The following is a 25,647-nucleotide window of genomic DNA, read 5'->3' on the forward strand; positions in this document are numbered from 1 at the left end:
CAAGCACCTAGCTTTACTCCTTCGAAAGTTAATGTGCTTTCGACAGACGGACGGACATGGCTAGATCGTGAATATGTCATGGCCATCAAGAATATATATACTTTATAGGGTCTTAGACGCATATTTAGAGGTGTTACATCCTATGGTGGAGGGTACAAAAATCAATTTTAGAGTGTAGCGAAGCGCACCGGACCGGCTAGTTGTGTATAAAGAAAAAATGACTTTAGAGAATTATTGAAATATTCTCTAAAGTCAAGATAAAAATTTGAATGTTCTTTTTAGACAAATCTGGCAACTCCTTGATCAAATGACTGGTTACAATGACAACATTTTCGCACACTAACACAACTATATACACATACAAGATAAGCAGAAATGTAAGAAATAAACAAAAGAAAAACAAACAAAACAAATTTGTGTAAACATTAAACATTAAAATGGCGCTTCAAATCAAATTGGCAAACAACGTCATAGTTTTAGACTTCCGTTGACGCTGTTGCACAAAAACGGCAACAATAAGAGACAGCAGCACTTGAATAAAATGGGAGAAAAACAATACAAACAAAAAAAAAAAACAACTTGACCGGTTAAACATATAATTGCATTTTCAATGGGCACACACACAAACAACAAAACAAAAATTAGACAAAATAGTTAAATTTCTAAATTTAATGAAATTTATTTGGGATTTTTAGCAAAGGCTGGGGTTTACATTTTTGTTCCCTCAGCCAATTTAATATTCCCCTGCTTGCCAGCTTTATGCTTAATATTCTAATGATAAATACATTTTGGCCCTCAGAGTTTTTCTAGGAAACCTATTGGAGTTCTCCTCCATGCACAGGATATAAAGGTGTTGCCACTCGTTTTTCCTCCCTTAAGAAAACTTTCATAGGCAAATGTCTGGCTTTTTTCAATTGTATGCAAAGCAAAAAAAACGAGAAAAAATTCAACAAAATTAATAAAAATTTGAATGGAAAACAGTTTTGCTGATAAAGTTTAGTTGAAGATTATTCTTGTATGAGAGTAAAGTAACCGGGGAATGAGTGAGGGAGAGGCTTTTAAAAATTTTGTATCTTCTATCGTTGTCGTTTTGGTTGTCATCACACAGCCATAGCACAGCCACGTTCAATTTAATGACAATGGAAAATCTTAGGAAAATTCAAAGGAACAGCCGTAAGGGAGGTGGATGATGTGATAGTGATTTATAAACGATCTTCACACTTGAATTTCTGTTTTTATTTATTTTTTTTGTTTGCTGTTCACTTGAATGAAGGGGATTCTTTTTGTATTCATATTTCGCAGATAAATTATTGTAAATTTTTTTATACGAATACACGTTGAAAAAAAGCACTATGTAATAGAGGAATGTTAAAGACTGACACCAGTTTTCAACTGTCCGACCATTATACGGTCCTGCAGGGGTAGACCCGGGCTAAAGCGGAATGCGTGAGGTGGAGTGTGAACATCATTACGGCCAGTAAACTCAGCATCAGAGCTATAACAACAAGGTCTGTAAGGTCACGAGTTATTGTACTAAACTTTATTTAATAAACTGTATGAATTTGCACAGGAAGAAGAGCTACTAGAAATTTGGTTTTTCTTAAAAACTAAAATTTGTGAAAGGAATTGGCATTCATCAAAAATAACTCCTAACAAAGGGATTGAATTTCTCGAGAATGAAGAGTGCAACCAAACAACTAGTTAGAAAAAAAAAACACTTAAAGTTCCTTTGAATTCGCAAGGAGTGTAAAAAAGAGATTTACATGATCTCAGGTAAGGCATATGGTAAACGATCCGGTAATCGAACATGTATTGAACTCTGAAGTAGGACCACCCATACGAATTATGAGCTGTGAGTGTAGAGGGACCTTCTTAACGCTGCGCTTTGCATCAGCGGAATGTATTAATACCGTCAAAAAGCTCGTTGAAAGTATCCACACTCCCTGGGGCGCAAAGCTCGACCTTGTGAGAAAGATGGATATTCCATAGCTCACAAAGTCGACAGTATTCATCAAGGATGTGAGCGGCGAAATCGCGACGGAACGCATGATGGAAGTCTTAAACAAGCAAACCCAAGATTTGGCCTTGAAGAAATGACGGGTTTTCCACAGGGAGGAAAAGAAGGAAAGAACTCTCCTTGTGGTTGGCGTTGATAAAATCCACGTGACAAGTTTGATTAGGACTAAAGGCAAGGCGTATTACGGGGCCATGGCCTTCTTTTTGAAGATGGGGAAGATAAGGATAAGCGAATATCCTCATATCAGGCGGTGCAGTGGCGAGACAATAACGCCTAACGGACAGGGGCCGACAATGAGATTATCACCGACTCTCTCAATATTGGGAAGACTAGGATAAGTAAAGATCCTAATACTAAAACATCAGACAGTGCGGGGGCAAAAGTCCCAACACAGCCTAACGAACAGGGTCCCGACGACGGAACCATTAACGACTTTCTCGAAATTAGGAAACACTAAGATGGACAAAGATCCAAATGCTGAAACATCAGGCAGTACAGTGACACAGAACTCAATGCCGCCTAACGCACAGCAGCCGACGATGAGACCACAACCTATTCCCAAGAAGCCCATTTACTCAACATTTGGAAGACTAGTATAGGCAGAGATTCTAATTTTGGAACATCAGGCAGTGAAGTGACGGTAGACTTAATACAGACTAACGAACAGCGACCCGAACCATTACCGACTTTCTCAAGATTCGGAAGACTAGGATATGTAAAGATCCTAATATTAAAACATCAGGCAGTGTACTCAATGCAGCCTAAGGAACCATCACCCACTCCCAAGAAGCCACTTCAATGCAGGATCAATGATTGAGGGCATCCAGCTAAACGTTCACCGGAGTGAGGCAACTACTCACGCGTTGATGGAGAAAATCAACAAGGGCAAGATTCATATTGCCTAAATTTAGGAGTCATGGACGACCTGGAACAAAGTTTCTGGACTGAACCATATTAACTACTAATTATTCTATGCGAAGATTGTTACTCGGCCGAGAACCTTCGTTACATGTCATAAAAATTTTAAATTATGTATTTTCCCCAGATTTGTCAACGTCGGATGCAACAGTGATGAGAGAGGGAGATGGTGGAGCATACCTCACTTTATATGCCTTTCGACTCTTCGGCACCGCCACCTACGTCGGATCTGCAACGTTTGGTGAGGAAAGCAAGACAGACAGGAAATGAGGTACTAATAGCGTGCGATGCGAACTCTCACCTCATTTTGTGGGGTAGTACCAACATTAATAAGCGAGTCCAAGCCCTGGCTGAATTCTTGGATACTAATGACCTAATATTGTTGGTAATACCGCTACCTTTGTTATTAGGATTAGGGAGGAGGTTTTAGATGTGACAATATGTTCGGAAAATCTAATCGATGAGGTTCAGGATTGGAGGGTCTTCATGGAGCATTCCTTCTCAGACCATCGCTACATCAGGTTTAGAATAGCACGGCCAGCGACGAATCCGATAAGCTTCCGTAATAAGTTGAAAACAAACTGACCAAAATTCGAAAGACTACTCAGAAGAAGACTTGGGCAAGAAAATTTAGAAGACATTGACGACAATGTCAACAGGTTTACGACTGCACTAGTCGAGTCTTTCGAAGACAATTGCCCTCTTAGAGAAAGAAAATCAGCCCAAGAAAAGCCCTGGATGACTGGGGAGATTCCCAATATAGGGTAAGAGGTCCGCAGACTTTTTAACAGCACCGGGTGGACCGGTTCAACAGGATTACGACTGCATTAGTAAAGTCTTTTGAAGACAATTGTCCTCTTAGAGAAAGGAAATCAGTCCAAGAAAAGCCCTAGATGACTGGGGAGATTCGCAACATAGGGAAAAAGGTCCGTAGACTTTTTAACAGCACCGGGTGGGCCGGGTCCTTAGAGACTCTGATAAATCATATGATAAGGAACAGGTGGATAAATTACGGGTCCCATGACATAAATATAAGGGAGAAAGTGGCACAGGGCACGCCAGGGCACAGGGGGGCATTTTATCGCCACCATAAATAACCTATTATAGAAAGGGTCTTGCATATGACATATGACTGGGCTAGAGCCAGGGGTCTCAATGCTAACCCAGAGAAGACTGAAATATGCCTGTTCACGAGGAAGACGAAGGTGGGCCAATGCGACGCACCACGTTTCCTCAATAAAAGGATTTCGATGTCTGACATGGTCAATCACTTAGCAGTGATCTTGGTAGGAAACTGAATTGGAAGTGTTACATTCAGAAGCGTACTGAGAAGGCTCACAAATCTTGGGCAATTTGTGAATGGGTCGTAGTCTCGGACTGGGACCTGAATCCTAGGATAGTCTACTGGCTCTACAGAAGCGTGATTAGATTAACACTTACCTACGCTTCTGTAGTTTGGTGGACAGCTATGGAGATAAAGTGAAACGTTAGGACCATAGAGAACATGTTGTCTTGCCATAGGCGGAGCGATGAGAACCACGCTCACTAGGGCACTGGAGACTATTCTAGATATCCAATCCATTGACATACAGGTTAAATGTGAGGCGATCGGAGAATGGATTGAGGATGAGAGCAGAACATACCATCGCGGTATAATCAAGGCGGCGATAGGAAACCTGGAAAGAAGAGAGGAGGTTTCCGATCGGATACCTGAGACGACACTTGAAGTCGTGTGCGATGCTCTGCTGCCAGCGGCACAGTCTTGGACTGACGGAACTCTGGTATTGCCGTCTGGAAGATTATGTTACACGAATGGATCAAAGCTAGGGGACAGAGTGGGCCTGGGAGTCTCCATAAAGAACCCAGGGACTGAGATCTATTTTAGATTACCTAACCATAATACGGTCCTGCTGGTAGAGATCCGGGTAATCACGGAATGCGTGAGGTGGTGTGGCATTAACACGAGGACGTCGAGTACGAACATCTTTACGGACAATAAAATGGCCATAAGGGCAATAACAACCAGGACGTTAAGGTCACGAACAGTCTTGGAGTGTTAGAAGGAGATTAATGCCTTCTCTAAGGATGGCGCAATCTGCATCATTTGAGTGCCGGGCCATAACGGAGCAAGGGGGAATGAAAGGGCAGACGATTGGGCATTGAAGGCTAGAGAACTGCCGTCGATAAACTTAGTTAAGCCGAAGCCTTTCGGGTCGACGCAGTCCGATTTAAGGTCATGTAACACTGTGGAACAGCGAAACAGTTGGTAGTACGGCGAAAATACTATGGGGTGATCCGGATCGTGAGAGGACGAGGCTATTACTGAAAGAAAGTAAGAAGGAGGTCAGTATAGCTTTTGGTGTCATAACGGGACAAATAGGACTACGAGCTCACTTATGCAAATTCGGTGCGGCTATTACTGAAAGGAATTAAGAAGGAGGTCAGTAGAGCTTTTGGAATCATAACGGGACACATAGGACTACGAGCTCACTTATGCAAAATCAGTGCAACAAGTGATGACATGTGAGGGAGATGATGAGACGTTGGAGCATCTCCTATGTCATTGCCCGGCTTTCGTGGCTAACAGACACCGATACTTAGGTGGGGACACAATACCAGACATGAACCAACTTAGGGTAGTGGTATTGAAAACTCGTTGAGAGATCTGCGACAGTCGAGGGCGGTTTTTGATTTCAGATATATGCTTACTAGAGATTTAATGAATAATCCATTCTATTCTTTATGAATGGATTATTTGGATATCATTACCCTCCACCATAGGATGGGGGTATACTAATTTCGTCATTCTGTTTTTAACTCCTCGAAATATTCGTCTCAGACCCCGTAAAGTATATATATTCTTGATCGTCATGACATTTTATGTCGATCTAGCCATGTCCGTCCGTGGGTCCGTCCGTCTGTCTGTATGTCGAAAGCACGCTAACTTTCGAAGGAGTAAAGTTAGCCGCTTGAAATTTTGCACAAATACTTCTTATAGGTGTAGGTCGGTTGGGATTGTAAATGGGCCATATCGGTCCATGTTTTGATATAGCTGCCATATATACCGATCTTGGATCTGGACTTCTAAAGCCACTACAGGGCGCAATTTTTATCCGATTTAGCTGAAATTTTGCATGAGGTGTTTTGTTATGATTTCCAACAACTGTGCTAAGTATAGTTGAAAGCGGCCCATAACCTTATATAGCTGTCATGTAAACCGATCTGGGGTCTTGACTTCTTCAGCCTCTAGAGCCTCTATAGGGCGCGATTCCTATCCGATATGGCTGAAATTTTGCACGACGAGTTTTGTCATGACTTTCAACAACTGTGTTTTGTTATGATTTCCAACAATTGTACCATGTATGGGTGAAAACGGTGCATAACCTGATATAGCTGTCATATAAACCGATCTGGGGTCTTGACTTCTTGAGCCTTTAGAGGGCGCAAAACCTGTCCGCTAGAATTTAGCAGAATGTGTTTCGTTATGACTTTCAACAACTGTGCAAAGTATGGTTCAAATCGGCCCACAACCTGATATAGCTGCCGTATAAACCGATCTGGGATCTTGACTTCTTGAGCCTCTATATACATAGTTCTAAGGTTTATAGAATGGAACTTTTTTTCCTGCTTATTTATTCATAATAATTATATGTTTGTTTGCAAAAATGTTGTAACTTCCAATACTTTCCACAAATTTCTACTTTCAAATTCTATTAATTGCTTGGTATGATTTTTTATTGAGGCACTAAGTGATGGAAGTCTGGACTGGCAGCGCAGATTTGCTAATTTTCTTATGACTAGTAGTGAGCAGCAATCATTAAAATTTGTTTAGGAATAAAAAACAAAAGAAAAAACAACGATTCTAAAAGTTTGCCTTTGCCATAAAATAGCGCCAGTCATATAACTACAGATTTTAATTCTCTAATTGAAAGCGTTAATTAAGTGGCACTTTTTTGTATTGTTTCTATTTGAATTGGTGGTTTGATTTTTTTTATTTTCTTTTCGTTTCTAGACAGGAGGTTGGGTCTTGTCTTTATAGTTTAATATGATTGCGGTTTTTGTTTTTGTCATAGCCAAGCCTCTATGAACTAATGGGTACTTTACTATAGTTGGCCATTACAGAAAGTTTATTCTTCTAGTCGAACGTAGAATAGATTTCCAAGGCACTTAGTTCAAGTAAAAATGAAGACTTGTATGCCCCCAACTGTAGCATGTAGGTGTATATTAATTTGGTCATTCTGTTTGTAATACCTTAACTTTTCTATCAAAAATTTCTTTGAAGACGAAATTAAAAAAAAAGATAAACTGGCAGCTATATCCAAATCTGGACCGATTTGGGCCAAGTTGCAAAAAATTGTCAAAGAGCCTAACACAACTCACTGTCCCAAATTTTCGGCGAAATCGAATAATAAGTAAGCCTTTTAAAGGGTGATTTTTTTGAGGTTAGGATTTTCATGCATTAGTATTTGACAGATCACGTGGGATTTCAGACATGGTGTCAAAGAGAAAGATGCTCAGTATGCTTTGACATTTCATCATGAATAGACTTACTAACGAGCAACGCTTGCAAATCATTGAATTTTATTACCAAAATCAGTGTTCGGTTCGAAATGTGTTCATTCACCGTAACGTTGCGTCCAACAGCATCTTTGAAAAAATACGGTCCAATGATTCCACCAGCGTACAAACCACACCAAACAGTGCATTTTTCGGGATGCATGGGCAGTTCTTGAACGGCTTCTGGTTGCTCTTCACTCCAAATGCGGCAATTTTGCTTATTTACGTAGCCATTCAACCAGAAATGAGCCTCATCGCTGAACGGTGAATGAACACATTTCGAACCGAACACTGATTTTGGTAATAAAATTCAATGATTTGCAAGCGTTGCTCGTTAGTAAGTCTATTCATGATGAAATGTCAAAGCATACTGAGCATCTTTCTCTTTGACACCATGTCTGAAATCCCACGTGATCTGTCAAATACTAATGCATGAAAATCCTAACCTCAAAAAAATCACCCTATATATCCAAGCTATATCTAAATCTGGACCGATCTGAGCCAAATTGAAGAAGAATGTCGAAGGGCCCAACACAACTCACTGTCCCAAATTTCGGCGACATCGGACAATAAATGCGCCTTATATGGGCTCAAAACCTTAAATCGAGAGATCGGTCTATATAGCAGCTATATTCAAATCTGAACCGATCAAGACCAAATTGAAGAAGGACGTCGAAGGGCCTAACCCAACTCACTGTCCCAAATTTCCCGACACCGGACCATAAATGCGCGACAATAAATGCGTCTTTTATGGGCCCAAAACCTTAAATCGAGAGATCGGTCTATATGGCAATTATACCCAAATCTGGACCGATCTGGGCAAAATTGAAGAAATATGTCGAAGGGCCTAACACAACCCACTGTCCCAAATTCCAGGACAATAAATGATGCTTTTATGCGCCTAAGACCCTAAATCGGCGGATCGGTTCCAATGGCAGCTATATCCAAATCTTGACCGATCTGGGCCAAATTGAAGAAGAATGTCGAAGGGCCTAACACAACTCACTGTCTAAAATTTCAGCAAAATCGGATAATAAATGTGGCTTTTATGGGCCTAAGACCCTAAATCGACGGATCGGTCTATATGGGGGCTATATCAAGATATAGTCCGATATAGCCCATCTTCGAACTTAACCTGCTTATGGACAAAAAAAGAATCTGTAAAAAGTTTCAGCTCAATATCTCAATTTTTAAAGACTGTAGCATGATTCAAGATATAGTCCGATATAGCCCATCTTCGAACTTAACCAGCTTATGGACAAAAAAAGAATCTGTAAAAAGTTTCAGCTCAATATCTCAATTTTTAAAGACTGTAGCATGATTCCAACAGACAGACGGACGGACATGGCTAGATCGTCTTAGGTTTTTACGCTGATCAAGAATATATATACTTTATAGGGTCGGAAATGGATATTTCGATGTGTTGCAAACGGAATGACAAAATGAATATTCCCCATCCTTCGGTGGTGGGTATAAAAATGAAATTGTTGCGATTTGTTTGTTTGGTTTTCTGTTCCGTATAGACTCAAAAACGACTGAACCGATTTGAATGAATTTTAAACAGTTCATATAGTTTGAGCCCCTGGTGGAAATAAGGTACAACATTTTTTGATAACCAAAGGAGTGGGCGGACCCTCCCCTTACCACCATTGGAAAAAACGCCAGATCTCGGAAATGAGTGCACCGATCTAAGCGAAACTTTGTGTGCAACTTTATGGTGCCCTAAAAAACCGGGTCAAATAACATGGGGGGACGCCCCATCCAAAAACCTACCCGAACGGACATGTTAACCGATTGGGACAATATGGGTATCAAATGAAAGGTATTTAAGAGTAGAGTACGAACTTGGCATAAGTTCGGGGGGGTCCCCCACTCCCAAAAACACCTCCCAACAGGACACTTTTACCGCTTTGGGCAATATTGGTATCAAATGAAAAGTATTTAATAGCAGAGTACAAATCTGACATAAAAACTTATTCCTTGGTATATGAGGGGCATCCCCAACCCCCCAAAAAGTAGCGCTCAAAATCAAAAGTGGACCGATGGGGGCAATATGAGGCACAAACAAGTAAAAGCGTGCTAAGTTCGGCCGGGCCGAATCTTGGGAACCAACACCGATTTGGACCGTACTTGCCACACTTGTTGGAAGTCATAACAAAACACTACATGCAAAATTTCAGCCAAATCAGACAAAAATTGAGATTGGGAGATCGATTTATATGAGAGCTATATAAGGTTATAAACCCATTGTTGAAAGTCTTAACGGAACATTACATGCAAAATTTCTGCCCAATTGGACAAAAATTGCAGTTTCCAGGGGCTAAAGAGGTCAAATCGGGAGATCGGTTTATATGGTAGCTATATCTTAATCTGAACCGATATAGCCCTTTTGTAATACCCAACGACCTACATCAATATTAAGTATCTGTGTATAAATTCAAGCGGCTAGCTTGACGCGTAGTTTGACCGCTATCGTGATTTCGACAGACGGACGGATACAGCTAAATCTACTCAGAATGTCGAGAGGATCCAGAATTTATAAAGTTTATGGGGTCTTAGGCGAATATTTCGAGGTGTTACAAACGGAATGACTTGATTAGTATACCCCCATGTTGGTGATTGGGTGTAGAGTATGAATATGATATTTACAATTGGGTCCAAGTCCCCGGTAGTCGAGTTGGTAGCGTGTTTGGATTGCCAGTGCAGGACTCGTGGACTCGATTCCCGCCAGAAGCCTTGGTCTGTCTGTGGTATCACAAATGACCTAAAATTCTCTAAGTAAGTCTGTAAAGAACTGCACTCTTACCTTACCCTAGCCTAACCTAGAGCCGTCCCAAGTCCAAAACCTTTTCAAAAGTACCGCCCAAAATCACAAGTGGACCGATCGGGACAATATGGGACTTAAATGATAGGTTTTCGGGAGTAAAAAACGAATATGGTGTCAACAATTGGATCCAAACATCTAAGGCGTTGGCCAAAGAGTAGCGCCCAAAATAAAAAGTGGGTCGATCGGGACAATATAGGACTCCAATCAAAGATATTCGGTATTAGAGTATGAATATTATATTAAAAATTCGATTCAAGTATCTAGGGAGCCGTTCCTAAAACCGCCCAAAATCAAAGTGGACCGATCGGAACAATATGGGACTCAAATGAAAGGAATTCGGAAGTAGAATACGAATATGATGGCGAAAATTTAATCCGAGAACCTAGGGTGCCGCCCCAAGCCAAAAATCGCAATAGAAATACCGCACAAAATCAAAAGTTGACCTATGGGGACAATATGGGACTCCAATGAAAGGTATTCGGGAGTAGAGTACGAATATAATCATCGAATATTAAAAATTGGGTGTAAACCAAAACCGTCCCAAGTTGGTATATTAGACGATCATGATAATATGGAACTCAAATAAAAGGTATTCGGGGGTAGATTACGAATATGATATTAAAAAAGAGGTTCAAGTGAAAGGAGGTTGCCTCTTCCTCAAAACAGCTCCCAAAATGTGACTATTTGTCTATCATGACTATATGGGGTTCAATTGATGGTATTTGGTAGTAGTAGTAGGCCACCGTAGCGCAGGGGTTAGCATGTCCCCCTATGACGCTGTACGCTTGGGTTCGAATCCTGACGAGACCATCGGAAAAAAAATTTCAGCGGTGGTTTTTCCCTCCTAATGCTGGCAACATTTGTGAGGTACTATGCCATGTAAAACTTCTCTCCAAATTCTATAAATAAAATTTAAATGATTGTTTGTAGATATACATATTTAGTCACTTTCATGTGCAAATTAAATGATCTTATCGAAGATCCCAAAAATAAAATATCGAAACTGTAATTAAGTTATCACTTATAGGCCATCAATCGTGGTTTATTTTTATAATTTACGTTATTTCACTCATGTGAAAAATTATAATTGTTGTTGTTGACAAAACAAAGTATTTAAAATACGCCTTAATTACGTTTTACTTAATTACTGTACATTTTTGCAATTAATAAAAAAAATTAAATGTAAAAAAGAAAAAAATTAAAACTGCAAATACACACACATTAGCATTGGAGCGTACCACTAAATAGACAGGTAATATATTTTTCTTTTTTGTTACTTCAACAAATTGCCATCATAGATAGTTAAAAATAAATTTAGTTCTTTTTTATGTAAAAAACATAGTGGTTGGTTCAATAGTACAATTTTAATATTACATTTTAGTCATGCGTATGCCCTATGTGGGACCTACTCCCTGAGCCGAACTGAGCTAAATCCATAAATCAAAATCAAAAAAATGTGATCATCTTCGCCCTTACAGGCAAAAAACAAACTTTAAAATGAAAAGCCCGGCCGGGATTCGAACCTGGGCAAACGGAGCAATAGCGGGAGCCGTCCGTTGTCTAGCTTTCAAAGCCATCAATACAACTTCCAACTGAGGCACAGAATCATGTGCGTACCATGAACCTGCTGCAGACAAAAGATCTGCCATTACACGAAAATACATGCATTGGGAAAAGTACAGCTAATAGCCGGGGTTGTCGAGCGTGGTTAGCCATCAAACCTAATATGGTTGAAAAGTCTTCTAACCAACATATAATGGGGGATTTGTTCCGCACCACAAAATGAACGGGAAGATAAAAAGGAAGACAACAGCAAAATAATGCGTCATTCACGGTGGATGACAATGAGCACAATGATCGGCGCCGATCAGCTGGAACACAATTGGGCGTTTGGCGACATGCCTTTTCAACATCTTTAGAAAGGACTACTATTTAAATGGTCCCTTAGTGTATACTCGAGTTCATGGCATAAGGTGTGGAATCCATGCTTCGATAAAAACGCGTGATGTAATAGCGAAACATAACCTCTATAAAATCGCCAGAATTTAGCAGCTATGATTTTCCCCAGAATTTTTGACATTACTGATATCAAAGAGATCGGGCGGTATCCTTCAGTTTTATTTGAATGTTTATTTGGCTTATGTTGTGTTATGTTGTAATAAAGCATAACTAATCTCTTTCATCGTTTCAGGCAAATCTATAAAAATGTCACCCTTAGTGTCCGAGGGGTCCCCACCCCCAAAAACATCACCCAACGGCACACTTTTACCGCTTTGGGCCATATGGGTATCAAATGAGAGGTATTTTAGAATAGAGTACGTACTTGGCATAAAAATGTCAACTTAAGTGCCGGGGGAGTTTCACACCTCCCATCAGGGCACCTTTACCGCTTTGGGCAATATGGCTATCAAATGAAAGGTATTTAAAAGAAGAGTGCAAAATACAAATACATTTGCAAAGAAAAATCTCCGATCAGTTTATGCCTCATGCTAGATAGGTAATTGTTGTAGGCAGACTTATTCTTGATATTGTATTCAGATCTAGACAAGGCGTATAAAGAGAAATCAGCTAATAAACACGATTTCTTGTATTTCTTGAAAAGTCAAATCTTATTGTTTTTGAGTTTGGGGTATTCCAAGTGGGATCAGATGATCGGAAGTTCAAGGTTTAGGGAACAAATGTAGAAAAACACAAAAATAAAACTCTGTAAAATTCATTAATCAAAACATCAAGATTATCAGCATTTAGAACATTATCTCACTGTACGGACACCACAAAAGATAACTGAGTTTCATGTAATCTGTTTCAGAGAAACAATCAACTTTTCTGATTTTGCGTATATTAAGAAAAGGATTCTCTTCGTATCCTGATTTAATGTTCACTAATCAATACTATATCTACGTCCTCTTCTTCCACCTTGTTTATCATCAAATCATGCGGTTGACGACCTCTGCCAAAATTTATTTGGAGCAGCTTAAAAACCATTGCACGGAGTCCCTTTACCCATGTGGTCTATGCCTGTTTCTCCGGGTTTTAGACAAATTACACACCTTGATTGATTCAGACATGTGTTAGCCCTATGTCCGTCTTTTCCCTGGCAGTTTCGAGCAAAGTGGTTTCTTCCCAACCATCTATAAGAGGGTTTGTGAACACTTTTCTCCTTATTCGATAAACAACTAGGTCCAACTTGATTTTGTTGCTTTTTAAGATTTTCTCAGCTATGTTACCAGTAACTTTCAACAAAGCCCGTTTCGTAACTCCGTAATAATTGCGTAGCAATTTGATTCCGACTTTTCATTCTGAAAACAGGAAAATCTTTCCACACGAAGGCGAAAGATTTTCGTCCTATTAGTCTGTCATCCTTTATGCTGAAGACTCTTGAGACGTTGATAGAATCATATCTTAGGGCAAAGAGTCCTGGATATCGCAGCAGCATACTTCCTTGTTTGTGTGTATGACTGTTTCGATAGATGTACTACAGGTATTGCTTGGCGCGCCACCGCTTGATTTACTCGTGAGTTACATGGCCGTTCTGTATAGTGTGAAAAAGGGAATTCCACTAATGCGTGAGGATTGGCTCACTGCTTCTGAGCTTGCAGATGGGGAAGTTAGGTGGCTCAAGGCACTCCTTTTGGAGCGTTTTGATGATAGGTGGAAAACTAGATGGACGACCAGTGACAATGGTCGGGTGACTTATGAATTTATTCGTGACGCGACGTTCGTACGAGACCGCCCGGACTTTGGTTTCGGCCTGGGCTTCATACTGACGGGACATGGTTCCTTTAATGCATTTTTGCGACGAGACGAGTGTTGCAAGGCTGGCCACCTTTTCCCGGGAAGTATTTCTTAGGAGATGGACAAGACTTAGTGGAGACATGAATACACCCTAGTTATCCATAACGAGGTGTTGCTGTACTGGCGAGACCGAGTGATTTGATGCTGTGCATGACATGGCCTGGCGTTTGCCCATAGTTGTTTCCCGTGCTTTTGTAGTTATGTTCGGTCATCCGTGAGGGTGGCTGCGTAGATTGTGAGTCCCATGTTGGAGCGGGTGTGTGGGCTGCCGTGTCCAGTTTGTGTATATCGTCCTGATGTATGTTGTTTTGGTGCATACTTTCGTATGTTGGCTTTAGGGCGATTCATTTCTTCCAGGTGACCACTCCGGAATTGTTTGGGGTTCAACTGGTAGTAGTCTTTTAAGGCTACGAAGTCTGACCGGAGACTTTAATCTGGTACCACGGGTGTCAGGAGCCCCTGAAACTTCGGTTCGAGCCTAGCAATGGTGAGTGGTGCCTGTGGTTTGTACCCAAATCGCGGGTAGAGCATAAACTCGGCATGGAGATGCGTTTTCAACTGGGTGCCGTGACCCATAGATCGGAATGTGTTTTAGGTAGTGCTCCGCTCCTTATCAAGGAGGTGAACACGTCCAAATACGTGGGATCAAATTGGTACTCATGTGTGGATTACCACATGTGAGTGCGTTGGTAGACGCATTGTATTCACCCTTGGGCCTCGCAGTTGTGGGCCGTGATGGCAGGCATTTACGTTAAACACGACATTCCTGACACCTGTCTCCTTGGGAGGAGAGAATGTTCCGCTTACAGAAAGCGCAAAATACATGGGTGTTTTGCTGGACTGGAAATTGAACTTCAAATCAAACATTTTGGATAGCGCAAGAAAGGCAACTCTTGCCCTATAAACCTCGAGAGAGCCATTGGCAAAAGTTGGGGGTTAAGACCGCGAGTCATGCATTGAGTATATACTGCAGTTGTCAGACCTATAATGCTATATGGTGTTAGTCTGGTGGACGGCGCTTCAAAAGTCCGCCTACTGTTAAATACCCAACCAGATTAAAAGGATGGCTTATTTTGTGCATCAAGGCCGCACTGAGGACTACACCATCTGATGCACTTAACTTAATGCTACTGGACATTGTGGCTAGACAAATTGTTGCGACCACTGCCGTAAGGCTAAGGGAGCTTTCTCTTTGATCATGTGGCGGCTACGGACACTGTGTTATCCTTGATACAATATCCAATGTTCCAAGCAGTGTGGATTACATTCTACCTGAGCGGCTTTTTGATAAAAAGAAATGTACCACAATTCCGGATAAAACCGATTGGAACAACGATATCCCTGGAAAAAAAAGTTACATAGACTTCTATACGGATATACGGATCTAGAACTGGTCATATCGAAAAGGTTACCCGACCACTGCAATGTGTATCGAGCGGAGTTGCTTGCAATTAAGGAAATGGATATAATGTCTTAACGACGATTGGCATATATATTTTCTCAGACAGCCAGGCAGCCATTAAATCTCTGGAAAACGTATTTCCGAGCACAAAAACCGCCCTCGACTGTCGCAGATCGCTCAACGATATGGCTGAACAGTTCAAAATTCATCTGTTCTGGGTGCGGGGCCACAGAGATATCCCGGGATATTGTAAAGCGGACGAGCTTGTGAGACTAGAAACTACCTTACACAGGGAAACTGGGTATACCTCTAGCGACATGTAAGCTAATTTTTCAGGACCAGGCCCGAAGGACAACGAATGATTGATGGTCACAAAGAGGGGGCTGAAGAGGTCTACCGCTTTGCTGTCACTGGCAAAAATAGACGTCTAAGTCATTGTGTCCGCCATGATAGGTCACTGTCTGATCGGAAAACATGCTGACAGACTGAAGGCTTCCAGTAACGACTTTTGCAGAAGCTGTGAGGACTTCGAAGAAGAAGAGACTATAGAACATCTTCTGCGTGTGTGTCCCGCACCGGTAGTCAGAAGGAGTTCCACTTTAGGTTCTCATTTCTTTGAGAACCTGTCTGATTTCGGAGGCCACCGAAGCGCAGAGGTTAGCATGTCCGCCTATGACGCCGAACACCTGGGTTCGAATCCTGGCAAGACCATCAGAAACATTTTTCTGCGGTGGTTTTCTCCTCCTAATGCTGGTAACATTTGTGAGGTACTATGCCATCTAAAACTTTTCTCCAAAGAGATGTCGCACTGCGGCACGCCTAAACTTGAATCGGACTGCACTCATTGCTATGTGAGAAGTTTGCCCCTGTTCCTTAGTGTCTGATATAGCGGATGTGAACTTTTTCAAGTTGTTGGGCTTTTTAAATTTCAAGCGATCTGAATGGTTCAACGGTAATAACTAAAAGGCATCTTTCTTCTTCTGTTCCTGTGGTATCACAGTGGACGAAAACGTCTAAGTGAGTGTGATGGCTGATGACTGCCACCTAAAACTAACCGACTTGATTCCGACACCATCAGTTTCGTCGGAATCAAAGTGTGTAATGTACACAATTACTGCTGTCTGTTTTTGAGCATTAAGCTCAAATACTTCTTGTTGGTGTCGGCCACATGGAATTGTAAATGGGTACAATTTGTATGACAGCCATACAAACCGATCTTCCAATTTGACGTTTTAAGCATATTGAGAGAGCAATTTTTAATCGACATGGCTGAACTTTTGCATAAGGTCTTTTGTTATTGCTTCTGAATTAGACATAACCTCATGCGGCTCCTATATTAATCGATCTTCCTCATTGAGAAATTTTAACCTCAACACCAGTTAAAATTAACTAACAGTGAGAAATATTTTATTTCCTATGGCGCTAAAGAATTATGTTCCAAAGAAATAAGTTTAAATAAAATTACTAACACCACCTGAGTTTTCAACTATTTCTTCTATACTCAGGAAAAGTTAGTTTTACTTGTACTAAGTAAATTGTCTTATCCTTTACGTATTTCTAATTAAATGTGAGTAAATATCATAAACTAACGTGTTGTATGTAATCAACTCATATTTACGATAAGCATTTTTTTGGGTGTACCAAAGAAAATCCCTGTGAGCTTCTGTTAAATCATTTGATTTTGCAAATTGCAAATTTTATCCATGAAAATTCCACTAAGGAACAGGGGCAAATGTAAGAAGTTTGCCTTTGTCATTTTATTTTTCCATGCATTTCATTTCTTGCGTGTAAACAAAAATATTTGTAATATGTCTTAGGAAAAAACCTCAAACTTTTTTGAACTTTCTTACTTTCCCCTTTGGCAAACCAAACCTACCAAAGTTTATTTAAAGCATTTTAAACACACTTTTTAGACAAATATCTCCAGCATATCTCAAAGAGATAGCACAATTTTGATAAACAGGGGATTCATGGAATTTTTTTTTTTCATGTCATATGGGTTTCGCCACACTGTCTTCAAATAATCAACATTTGGTTTAGCAGATAAAGAAAACTGTCTAGATCTTCTGCAGTCTACGTTCTTCCGCCGTACGTCGTAGATGATGGTGGTAATGATAATGAGGATAAGGATCATCATAATGATGGTGATGACGTTGATGGATGCTGTTGAAGCCACTGCTGATTGTTTGAGATAAGCGAAGAAATCAAACAAAGTGAGATAAGAAAAATTCGCAAAGAAAAAACAAAAAAAAAGTAAAATTAAACATCACGATTAAAGTATAATGTGACGCAAGCATGGTTCTCACCAAAATTAGAAAAAAAAGAGAAAACTGAAAACAAAAGTTAGGAAAAATCAAAACACCGTAGATAAATGATGCCGATGCTGGCAATTACAACATGTGTTTTTGTTCTCCCCCAAAAAAAATATCAATGAATGAAAGTAATTGGCATTTGAAAGTGCGAGGAGCAGGTTGTTGGGGAAATATAAAACGGTTAAATCGCGTAATACCTACGGCTACTGTAAGTGCACAACTACGTACGCACCATTTAACTGAATTTGATTACACTCCCACTAATCAAAGTGTGGCGTTCCAAAAAAAAAAAGGTGCTAATAAAGTGGTAGTCCAGACTATCTAAAAAAAATTTTATATGAAAATAAATACAAAATATATCCACAAGTGCAAAATCAAGAGGAAATTCATGTTGAAGTTGTCTATGGTCGTTCAAATTCGGTAATTCAATCATATGTGAAATTTAATTTGCAATTTTTTGCCCCCCAAAGCATTCACAAGTTGTTGCTGATTTTTTTACCAACAGCCGTTCCGCTTCCATGAGACAAAAACGATCGAGTTGCCAGTAATTGTAATTATTCCATTATACGAATTATTCGAGTAAAAACCAATATATGAATTTATCTGTCCATTCAGCGACATAATACGTTGTTGTTTATGGCAATGTCAGTGCGATATCCAAGGATTTTTTTTTTGTTTTTGGTTAATTTTTTGGGAAAATCATACATTATATAGTCAATTAAAAAGAGAGTGAGGTTCACCATGATGCCATGGCAGAGTATACTCAACACCTCACTTTTACAGATGATGCTTGTATATAATTATCAATCAGTGTTGCCACCCTGAAAAACTTAAATCACAAAAAAGAAACAAAATCGGGAGATTGGTTTATATGGGAGCTGTATCAAGTTATAGATCGATTCAGATCATATAGGACACGTATGTTAAAGGTCATGGGTGAAGCAGATGTCCAAAAGTTCTGCCACATCGGACGAGAATTGCGCCATCTAGCGGCTCAAGAAGTCAAGATCCAAGATCGGTTTATATGACAGCAATACCAGATTATGAACCGATTTGAGTCGTACCTAACACAATTGTTGGAAGTGATACCAAAACACCGCCTGCAAAATTTCAATCAAATCGGACGAGAATTGCGTCCTCTAGAGGCTCAAGAAGTCAAGATCCAAGATCGGTTTATATGACAGCTATACCTGATTATGAACCGTTTTGAGTCGTACTTAACACAGTTGTTGGAAGTGATACCAAAACACCACCTGCAAAATGACAGCCAAATCGGATAAGAATTGCACCCTTTAAAAACTGAAGAAGTCAAGACCCAAGATCGCTTTATATGGCAGCTATATCAGGTTATAAACTGATTTGAACCATACTTAACACAGCTATTGGAAGCGATACCAAAACACCACGTGAAAATTTTCAGTCAAATCGGAAGAGAGACCCTAGAAGCTCAAGAAGTCAAGACCCAAACTCGGTTTATATGGAAGCTATGACAAAAAATGAACCGATTTGGCACATTTACAATCCCAACCGACCCACACAATAATAAAAAGTATTTGTGCAAAATTTCAAGCGCCTAGCTTCACTCCTTCGAAAGTCAGCGTGCTTTCGACAGACAGACGGACGGACATGGCTAGATCGACTTAAAATATATACGTTATGGGGTCTTAGACGTATATTTCGAGGTGTTACAAACAGAATGACGAAATTAGTATACCCCCATCCTATGGTGGAGTGTATAAAAAATCACCCTTTATATATAAAACCGCATAAAGATCGGCTCAACATGAATGACTATAAATTATCAACTTTATCCACATATGTTAGCTGCATTCAAGTATCCACCGATCATGGTTGAGTTTCCACTGTTTTCTCACCTGCCCCTGGATGCGTACGAAAGCTCATCATGTTGTTTCAACCACATATTCATGTGAAGTTGACGATCCTCGTCAAGCTGATGTAGGTGAGCAAACTCCTTCCGGTTCAAAGGAACAGGGTGGCAATTGGTTATTTAAAGGCGGCAACACCCCGCCTTGTCATATCGAGCATCTTGGCACCCAGTATTTGTGCAAGGGCTGGTGCCGCCCGGCCTCTCACTTAGACTCTCCGCTCGATACCGCTGATAGTTCACGAGTGTCGTTGCAGCTACTCCGCTCCTCACGACAATATGAATCTTGTGAGAATAAACTTTTGGCGGAATCAGAAGACTAGGCTAACACAACAGTGGTGGAAGTTCAGAATTCTGACTATGGTCCGGTTTCTACAGATAAATCTCCACCACGGGAGATTTGACGTGGTTATTTTCCAGGAAACATGCGAGTGTAGAGGAATGGTTCGTGGACTAAGAATTCCGGTATTTAGACTAGTCAAGGATACGGGGAATGGGAGACACAGAGCCTGTATTCTTACAGAGAGTAGTCTAAATGTTTTTTTCTTACGTCGCTAAGCACTGAAGACTTAGTAGTAGTCAGCCCTGAAATAAATAAGTCTCTTTACTGGCTGGCTTTCTTATATATGGCACACGATTCAGAGATGCCGCCTTCAAACCTTAAGATACTGGTTGAAGCTGCTTCTGTAGGAAAAAGAGCCTCATTGTAGGAAGTGATGCTAATGCACATCACCAGATATGGGGAAATTCGGATATCAACGAAAGGGTTGAGCTGCTTATAGTAAAGGGGATACGCCGACTTTTATTACCAGGAACAGGCAGTAGCTACTAGAAATTACCTTTGTACCGGAAGATATAAGGCGCAAGAATATGCGACTGAGAAGTGTTCGATGACCAAAGCTTCTCTGGTCATCGTAACATTAGTTTCAGCCTTGCAGGAAATACTGCAGAAGTGCTTCCTCAGCTAAACAGAAGAAAGGCGGATTGGGATAAATTTCGGCACAAATTCTGCTCGTGTATCCATTCTAGACCAGAAAAGGTCTAGGTTAGCATGTTCTAGTGTCAAGCCAAGGGGCCAACAGCGTCCGCCATGGTGGACCCCGGAGCTTGTTGGTCTAAGGAAGAACTGCATAAAACTCTTCTCAGGCCTCTAGACTAAGGAAATTCTGTCCTCGAGACCTCTAAATATACGAGACGGTCGCGTATATTTAGAAGTCAGAGAATGTATGGACAACGTCTAGTGAGGAAACACTAGAACTACTCTTCGTTGATACACATTTCCTGGAAAATTAGCCAACGGACAACGTGGCGCCAGAAGAGGGTGTGACTGGCACGCATTCGTCGGAGGTTATTAGGGAAATTGTGTCTGACCACTCCTTTAAGCCGAAAGATTTTCGTCCTATTAGCCTTTCATCCTTTATGCTGAAGACCCTTGAGAGGTTGCTGGAAACCTACCTTGGGACAATGATTCCTGGTGATCGCCTGTCTCGGCATCAGCATCCATATAGTAAAGGCAAATCCACTGAAAGAGCCCTTCACGACCTAGTCGGCTACAAAGAGGGTTCTCTTGCTGTCAAGGAATATACAAGAAATGCTAGTCTTGACATTGAAGGTGCTTTTAATAATGTAAAATCGACGTCAATCATGAAGGAGTTGGAGTTTCTAGGCATCAACTCTAAGTTCATTAATAAAAAAAAAATGCATTACGTCAGGCTTGAGATCTGTGGATCTAAAAAGAGGGAACAGCAGAGGAAGACCTCAAACAGGTGTACTGTCTCCTCCACTTGGGAATATAGCTATTAACAATATATTATTGTCTCTGGATGAAAAGTGGTCGCGTATGCTGATGACGTGGGAATTGCGGTTAGGGCAAAGTTTCCCAGCACTCTAAGAGATATACTTCAGAAAGTTGGGGGTTTAGACCGCGTGTCATGCATTGGGTATATACTGCAGTTGTCAGACCTATAATGCCATATGGTGTTGTGGTCTGGTGGACGGCGCTTTAAAGGTCCACCTACTGCTCAATACTTAACCGGATCCAAAGGATGGCTTGTCTGTGCATCACAGCCGCACTGAGGGCGACGCTATCTGATGCACTGACTTTAATGCTACATCTTATTCCTATGGACATTGCTGCTACCACTGCCGTGAGGCTAAGGGAGCTTTCTCATTGGTCATGTGGCGGCTACGGACACTGTGTTATCCTTGATACAATATCCGACGTTCCAGGCAGTATGGATTACACTCTACTATTATTCTTGATAGAACCGATTAGAGCTACGATGTCCCTGGTAACAGAGGTTGCATAGACTTCCATACGGATGGTTCCAAACTAAACGAACAGTGTGTATCAAGCGAAAATCCTTGCAATTAAGGAAGTGGTGGTATGGCTATGACTGCCAGGCAGCCATTAAATCCTTGGAGAATGTATTTCTGAACACAAAAACCGGCCTCGACTTTCGCAGATCTCTTAACGAGATGGCTGAACAGTTCAAAATTCACCTGTTCTGGGTGCCGGGCCACAGAGATATCCCAGGGAATTGTAAGGCGGACTAGATTTTTATACTAGGAACTACCTTACACATTCTAGGGAAACTGGAAGCTGTGGGTATGACTCTAGCGACATGTAAGCTAAGTTTTCAGGACCAGGCCCAAAGGTCAACAAATGAAAGATTGTCACAAAGAGGGGACTGTGAGCATTTCAAAACTATGTGACCTAATCTAGACTTGAAGAGGTCCACCGCTTTGCTGTCACTGGAATGAACAGACGTCTCGGTCATTGTGTCCATGCGAAAACCCGTTCGGTCACCAGATCCTGCGCTTGGGACCGATGATCTGGTGGAATCCTACCGGATGCACTGCTGATATCGATGACTGCAAACGTCAGCTCATCTCTGTTGTGCCATTGTTGTACCATTTTCAGCGACCATCTTCGCCTTCCATGATGGCTGTGGCCTCCTTTTGGAAGTCACAGTACTCTTCAATGACTCAGGGGCAGTGTGCGCTTCCTTCGTTTCTTTTGCGACTCTGTCTCCCTCCATTGCGAGAGACCTGGTTTGGTCTTGCTTCGCGTGCCCCAAATGACTTTCTCGGTCTTAATGTGAGCTTAGCAAAATCCTCACTCACTACTGCTGATGGGGCGCCAGATAGTCCGACTCCTTCTGTAGTAACGACGGAAATATTCCATCAGGTTCGGTTGACTTTAATGGTTTGAAACTCCTCAAGGTTTCCTTGACCATAAATTCCTTCGATCAACATCATTATTCCAAGATTCCGGTGTCTCCATGAGTCCCATCGTATCCTGTGGAAAATGCGTTTTCATCAAAAACCTCAACATCTTCTTCGTTGTTTCTTTGGGAGTAGGTCACATCGTCGGCTCCCTGTTAGTTAGGTTGCATTGAGTTTCCTATAACATCACTGCCTGATGTTTCATTATTATGATCTTTACCTTTGCTTGTCTTCCGAATCCTGAAAAAGTCGGGTCCCTGTTCGTTAGAGGGTATTGAGTGTCATGCGAAAACCCGTTCGTTCACCTGATCCTCCACTTGGGACCGATGATCTAGTGGAATCCTACCGGATGCTGCTGATATCGATGACTGCAAACGTCAGCTCATCTCTATTATGCTTCCTTACCACCCTGGCGTAAGAGGACGGCTCCTTACTCTTTCAGCGACCATCTTCCCCTTCCGTCATGGCTGTGGCCTCCTTTTGGAACTCGCAGTCATATCCTGTGGAAAATGCGTTTTCATCAAAAGCCTCAACATGTTCTCAGTTGTCTCTTGGGGAGTAGGTCACATCGTCGACTCCCTGTTAGTTAGACTGCATAGAGTTTTCTATCACAGCACTACCTGATGTTTCAATATTAGGATCTTTACCTTTGCTAGTCTTCCGAATCCTGAAAAAGTCGGTGATGATTTCATCGTCGGGGCATTGAGTGTCATACGAAAACCCGTTCGTTCACCAGATCCTCCACTTGGGACCGATGAGCTGGTGGAATCCTACCGGGTGCACTGCTGATATCGATGACTGCAAACGTCAGCTCATCTCTATTATGCTTCCTTACCACCCTTGCGTCAGAGGTCGGCTCCTTACTCTTTTCAGCGACTATCTTCCCTTTCCGTGGAGGTTGTGGCCTCCTTTTGGAAGTCGGAGTACTCTTCGAAGACTCAGGGGCAGTGCGCGCTTCCTTCGTTCCTGTTGCGACTTTGCAGGACACTGCCTGGAGTCTCCATTGCGGTTGGGTTGGTTTGGTCTTCCCAGAGCATCTTAAAGCGGCGAGCTCTTTTTCAGCGTTTTAGCAGTGTTATGCTCTGCTTATGATTTGATTCACTTTCCAGCTTCCGTAGAAGTGCTTGGAATGCCAGTTCTATCCCTACCAGCATCCTGCACTATCGCCCGATTGCACTGCCGGTGCATACTCCACAATCTCCTTCGTCGTGCTTAGCAAAGTCGTCACACACTACTGACGTCATCCCGCTGTCACTGTCGCTATGACACTGTCGCATAGCTACCTAATATTATGTCACTTTAGGTAATATGAGTTCGTTTTACACCCAACAAACACATTATCGATTTGATAATAAAAAAATTACAAATAATAAAATTTAATACCGTAACGCATCACTAGGCGCCGCTTTTTTTAAGACAAGACAACACATGCTTGTAATTCTTTCGAAACATCAAAAGACCTAGACAAAATCAAATCAACACAAATTCTTCAAAAAAAATTAATGCAAATATCTTATTACACAAATACAATAAAAGTAAAAAGTTATTGTTTTCATTGTTTTTATTTTTTTTTTTTTTTGAATATTTTTAGACGGCTTGTTTTAAATTCCAATTGATTTTGAATGCATCACATCACAATTAACGAGGTTGACCACGCGCAGGCCCATGAAGTTTTTTTCCAATCATCAAAGGTGCTTAGATTAAAATTTGCCAAGGTTATAGCAGAAACAGGAAAATCTTTTGGGACATTTTGCCATTATAGTAGCCATGGAGAATCTCGGCTATAAGGAGGGCTCTACCAAACCCAGACGTATGACACGCTCCATAAGTGTGGTGACCAAAAGTGAAGCTGAGCAGCCATTAGCAGGCAATAACACAAGTCGGTAAGTATTGCAGGCTTAAATTTAACAATCAATTGCACTAGTATATAAAGCATTTTTCATAGTTTTAATGGAAAATTTTCCTAATTGAATGAAAATGTTTTACTTCAGCTTGGTAGAAGTAGTATGCAAAGCTTCTAGACTGGGAAGCACCTCACCTTCACACCAATGATGATTGTGGACATTCCTAAGACAGAGAACGTATGTACAATGTTTGGGGTAAGGACAGACTTGAACTACCTGTGGATACTATATTCCCGGTAAACTCTCCAACGGACAAAGTGATGTCGGAGGAGATTGTTACTGATATGCGCTTGTGGGGTACTGGTGAAGAAATTATGCCTAAGTCTAGAATTTTGTATATCGCGAATCGAATTTTAAGCTGTGTCCTGCTTGTCTTATGGCATATCATACAGTGGGGGTCATATTAAAAGGGACACCGTTTTAATTTTGAAAAATTTACGCTTTATTGAAATTAAATGACAAATTCATCATTATACCCTACACCACTACTGTGGTACAGGGTATTATAACTTAGTGAATTTGTTTGTAACACTCAAAAGGAAGAGAGATAGACACATTGATAAGTATACCGATCGTCTATGAATCACTTTCTGATTCGATTTAGTTATGTCCGTCTGTCTGTGTGTCCGTCCGTCTGTCTGTCCGTTTGTTCATGATCATTTGTGTACAAAGTACAGGTCGCAGTTTTCATCCGATCTCTTCAAATTTGGTACAGGCGTGTTTTTCGGCCTAGAGACGAAGCCTATTGAAATTGGAAAAAAATCGATTCAGATCTGGATATAGCTCCCATATATATGTTCGT

General features: G+C 41.1%; 2 protein-coding genes across 5 annotated transcripts in view; one reads left to right on the forward strand and one right to left on the reverse strand.

Moving 5' to 3' along the window:
• LOC106088150 (small ribosomal subunit protein uS9m) overlaps positions 1 to 25,647 on the reverse strand; it is an 84,559-nt gene that overhangs the window by 24,461 nt on the left and 34,451 nt on the right. The window lies entirely within an intron of this gene.
• LOC106088148 (transient receptor potential channel pyrexia) overlaps positions 1 to 25,647 on the forward strand; it is a 63,778-nt gene that overhangs the window by 15,192 nt on the left and 22,939 nt on the right. For 2 of the 4 annotated variants that reach the window (XM_013253519.2, XM_013253516.2), the window contains exon 2: positions 24,533 to 24,824. In XM_013253519.2, the coding sequence (XP_013108973.2) occupies positions 24,709 to 24,824 (116 nt within the window). In that variant the 5' untranslated portion in view covers positions 24,533 to 24,708. Of the gene's footprint in view, positions 1 to 17,953; positions 18,037 to 18,363; positions 18,379 to 24,532; positions 24,825 to 25,647 lie in introns of those variants that run through there. The other 2 variants (XM_013253517.2, XM_059362295.1) reach the window with 2 other exon arrangements.

This window comes from Stomoxys calcitrans, chromosome 2, assembly GCF_963082655.1.
Source record: "Stomoxys calcitrans chromosome 2, idStoCalc2.1, whole genome shotgun sequence".
Classification (NCBI taxonomy): domain Eukaryota; kingdom Metazoa; phylum Arthropoda; class Insecta; order Diptera; family Muscidae; genus Stomoxys; species Stomoxys calcitrans.